At 52.5% G+C, this 4,174-nt stretch overlaps 1 protein-coding gene across 1 annotated transcript in view; it reads left to right on the forward strand.

Annotated features, from left to right (window-relative positions):
- TRPC4AP (transient receptor potential cation channel, subfamily C, member 4 associated protein) overlaps positions 1 to 2,878 on the forward strand; it is a gene marked incomplete at both ends in the record, with an annotated part of 23,427 nt that extends 20,549 nt beyond the window's left edge. Inside the window, 5 exons of the mRNA XM_008946921.1 lie at positions 1 to 17; positions 386 to 526; positions 2,038 to 2,146; positions 2,345 to 2,457; positions 2,672 to 2,878. The exon at positions 1 to 17 is cut by the window's left edge and continues 5 nt beyond it. Of these exons, the coding sequence (XP_008945169.1) occupies positions 1 to 17; positions 386 to 526; positions 2,038 to 2,146; positions 2,345 to 2,457; positions 2,672 to 2,878 (587 nt within the window). The remainder of the gene's footprint in view (positions 18 to 385; positions 527 to 2,037; positions 2,147 to 2,344; positions 2,458 to 2,671) is intronic.
- Positions 2,879 to 4,174: the final 1,296 nt, after the last annotated feature.

Raw genomic sequence — 4,174 nt, forward strand, 5'->3', positions numbered from 1 at the left:
AGAGAGGACTCCTGGAGGTAACAGAGCAGATGTCAAGCTTCCTCTGTAAATTATCTCCATAGCAATCAAGGAGGATTTATCTGTAATGAATTCAAAAGGGGATAAAAACACAGTGTTAAGTATTCACTGCCAATGGGACGTTTTGCCAGGTTTGTCAGTTCTGCCTGAAATGGGGCAAGTTTTGCCAGGTTTGTCAGTTCTGCCTGTGGCAGCCAGATGTGGGTGCCCAGTTTGCAGAGCCTGCATTAAATTTGACAGGAGACTCCTGAACTGTCTTGGATTCTAGCATCCAGGAACTAAACCTGCAGATAAATGTTTGAAGTGGTGATGAAATCAGAGGCTGTGCTGCTGGCACTGGCAGTGACCTGTTTCCCTCCCCTGCCAGCACATTCTCTACTGCATCGTGGACAGCGAGTGCAAGTCCCGGGACGTGCTGCAGAGTTACTTTGACCTGCTGGGAGAACTGATGAAATTCAACATCGATGCGTTCAAGAGGTTCAACAAGTACATCAACACAGATGAGAAGGTAAATATTTGTAAGGGCCATCCCCACCAGGTCAGGTTACACACTTAGAACTGAGTGTGGCAGTGAAACTCGGACTCGTTTGCTGACCTTGGTGTGATTGTTGAGCTTGGTGCACAGTAAACACCAAGAGCTGCCAGAGTCTCTGCACAAGTGTGGATGTTGCTGCAGAGGGGATTTGAGGAGTGCTCCCAGCTGCTCCTGAGTCAGCAAGTGCTGAGCTGTTGAGAAAACATTGCCCTGTGACCTGCTCAAGCAGGTCTAAGGTCAGGGTTCAAAGTCAGTAGAACATTCCCTGTGAAGCCACTGGGGCTCAGGTTAAGCTGATGGGTGTTGAGACAGGCTCTAAAAAAACCTTTTACTGGAGCTTGACAGGGGCTTCTTCATGGAGGTGACTTGAAATATTAATATTTGATACTGCAAGAAAGAGAGGCATTATCTTTGCTGTTAGTTGAACTCCCAGACATTTTGAGAAGTCATGGCTGATGCAATTCCCTGTAAAACCTAGTTGTGTTTTTAGATCAGGAATAGGCAGCCCTCTATGCAGAGTGTTTTTGTGTGCACTTGGTGTGTGCAGCATCAGCTGCTGGGTAGGTTTTGGGTAACCTCATACTCTTGCTTACAGGGCTGTATTTTTTCCCTGGTTACTGTCAGGTCTGGCAGACCCTGCAGAATAGAAGCAGAGATTTAAAAGAAAAGGGCATTTAATTTCAGATTGCTTTCTGGTAAATGAACTCTCAAGTTCTAGAGAATCTGCCTTTGACCTTTCTGTGTGCTCCCTGTGATTTTTTTTGTAGAATTCTCATTCTGTAGGAATCCCCAGCAGTCTTGCTCCCTAAGCACTGTCTGCTGGTACAAAGACAGCACAAGAAAACACAGAGCTGGAGGGAGCTACAGAAGCCAGCAGCCATGTCAAAAAAAAACCCCAGCATATGAAGTCTTGGTCCAGCTGATGTGACACAGCTTCAAAAGAGATTTTTGTGGTGCTGGGACTTTGTGGCACTTTTCTGTTCCAGTTGTTTTTAAGGTGCCTGCCACAGGGGTCCCTGGGGCAGCCCTTGGTGCCAGTGTTGGCCAGGGCTGTGTCTGAGGCAGTGTCTGGTCTTGTTAGAGGTAACAAAAACACAACAACCCTGAGTATTCTGGCATTCAGAACCAAACTCTTTCTGAGGGGAAGGGGGAATCATCCCCCTCTGTGAAGCCCTGTGCTGAAGTGTGTGTTTCAGGTGTTGTGCCTGGAATTCAAGGTGATTTCTCCAGTAACCTTCCAGAACTGTTCCCTTCTGCTGTCAAAAGCCTGGAGGACACTGTCAAACCCCATTCCTCTCCCAGCTTGGGTTCTCTGACCCGTTCCCCTTGTGCCAGCACCAGGGCTGGTTGTGTAGACACCTCCTGGCCCTACCCATTCTGTCAGACGTGGCTCTGCCAGGTCTCATCTCTGCCTGATCACGTCGGATGAATTTTTGGGGTGTTTTTTTTTTTTCAGTGCAACACTAAAAACTGTTTCTCTTTAGTTCCAGATCTTTTTAAATCAGATCAACAGCTCATTGGTTGACTCAAACATGCTCGTTCGCTGCATCACGCTCTCCCTGGACCGCTTTGAGAACCAGTCTGATGCTAAAGGTGAGGAATAAGAGAGGGGAGGGGGGTGTTGGGTAGGGGTACTGGTTGTTTCCTCAGGGCTTTGCCAACGTTGGGTTGAGACAGATGCCATGGCAGGTGTGGTGCTGCAGTCTGAGCAGCAGTTCTTGTTGCCCTGTTGCTTGGGCGGGTGGGTCTGGACTCGGGGAACCTGGTGATTGTCCTTTCCTCTCGCTGCAGTTGCAGAGGTCCTGTCCGAGTGCCGCCTGTTGTCCTACATGTCCCAGATGTCCATGAGGATGTCCTTCCTCTTCCGCCTCATCAACATCATCCATGTACAGACACTTACACAGGTAAAGGCCTGACAGTACTTTGGCAGTTACCTTGCCAAGAACTGTGCAGAGATGACCTTCTCTTGGAGGAACCTGGCTTAGACCCCTGTCCCTCCTACCTTGACACGTGTAGGGGCACCTCCTCTGCCTGCTCACCACCAGCACGTTCTGTAAGGGTGTGCCTACAGCCAAACCCTCCATTCTGCTGTTCTGAGCTGGTCCCTCTGCCTTGCAGGAGAACGTCAGCTGCTTGAACACGAGTTTAGTGATCCTCATGCTGGCCCGGAGGAAAGACAAGCTGCCCTTTTATCTGCGCACTTTGCAACAGATGGAGTACACAGAGAAGTACCCGGGCTTCATCCTCAACAACTTCCACAGCCTCCTGAGATTCTGGCAACAGCATTACCTCAACAAGGATAAGGACAGCACCTGCTTAGAAAATGTATGTGAGCCTCTTAGCACGGCGAGAGTCGCTCATAGCTGTGTCTGTGTCTAGCAAACGGGGAAGGGAGAGGCTGTCGAGGGAAAGGAAGGAGTAAGTTTTGCCCCCCAGTGTCACTCCGTGGGGCTTTTCACAGCATCTTACCCCTCAGGTCTCTCCTGCAAAGCAGTCACACTGCCCCAGCTCAGCAGGTGGGTGCTGGTTTCCTGCAGACAAGACCTTGGGTCTTGTCTCTGGTGCCCCAAGGCGAGAGGTGCCGGTGCCAGGCAGGTTTGAGGCACGGCTGGCAGGCTGGCCAGCCCTGCACAGGGCTCTGCAGCTGGGACAGGAACCAGGGCCCGGGCTGGTGAGCACCTGAACCAGGCTGTCCCCTCTTCCTGATGGGGCAGACACCACAGCAAGGTACCTGGTGTAGCTGCTAGGAGCCGAGGCAGCTGCCCTGCAGAAAGCAGCCGTGCACATCTCTGCTCCAGAGCTGGTCTGTTGTGGGCACTGAGAAGAGGAAGAAGTGACCTGTGGTGAGAAGCAGCTCCCTTGTGTGTGCCTGAGGAGGCTGGAGTGAGGTTGTACAGGTTTCCTCATTGACAGTCCAGTGGTTGGGTGGCAGCTTTAACAGGTTTTTAGTGCTCAGGGAAATGCTCTTCTCTGACAGCAGTGCAGCGGAGGAACCTCCTGTAGGTGAGGTGGCTGATGAGGAGTAGCATCAGGGCTTTCAGAGGAGCTAAAATGTGGAGGTTCAGCTCCCCAGAAAGGAGGAGGATGCTGTTGTAGCATCCTGCCAGTGGCTTGACAGGTCTGTGGTGTGCTGAGCCAAGACCAGAGCTCTGCCATGGCTGCGTTTTGGGGCTGCTGTTGTCTTGGGCCACTGGTGGAGTGAAAGGAACTGGTCAAGGCTTTGGGTGTAACACCCGGGGTGGCGTAGGGCTGCCAGAGAAGCCTGATGGAGACGAGCAGGGAGGGTGTTGGTGTGCATGGGCTCGATCTGCAGCACCCCAGCTGGTGTGGACTGGCCAGCAAAGGGGAAGGCTGGGGGTCTGTGTCACTCCTGGGAGGTCCTGCCCCACGGGCCAGCTGGGCTGGAGGAGGCACGGGTGGCACAGTGCCCACCCTGGGAGGATGGGCTGGGTGGGCAGCCCGGGGCGGGGCGCTCGGCTCACAGCCAGGGGGGTCGGGCTGCACAGGGGGTGATTTTTGGTTCTCTACACTTGAACACCTTTGGGACGTGTCTTCTGCCCACGCTGGGTGCACAGCAGCTAACCAGGCTCTTGCTCTCTTCCCACAGAGCTCATGTATTAG

The sequence above is a fragment of the Merops nubicus genome, unplaced genomic scaffold (assembly GCF_000691845.1).
Source record: "Merops nubicus isolate BGI_N331 unplaced genomic scaffold, ASM69184v1 scaffold18739, whole genome shotgun sequence".
Lineage (NCBI taxonomy): Eukaryota > Metazoa > Chordata > Aves > Coraciiformes > Meropidae > Merops > Merops nubicus.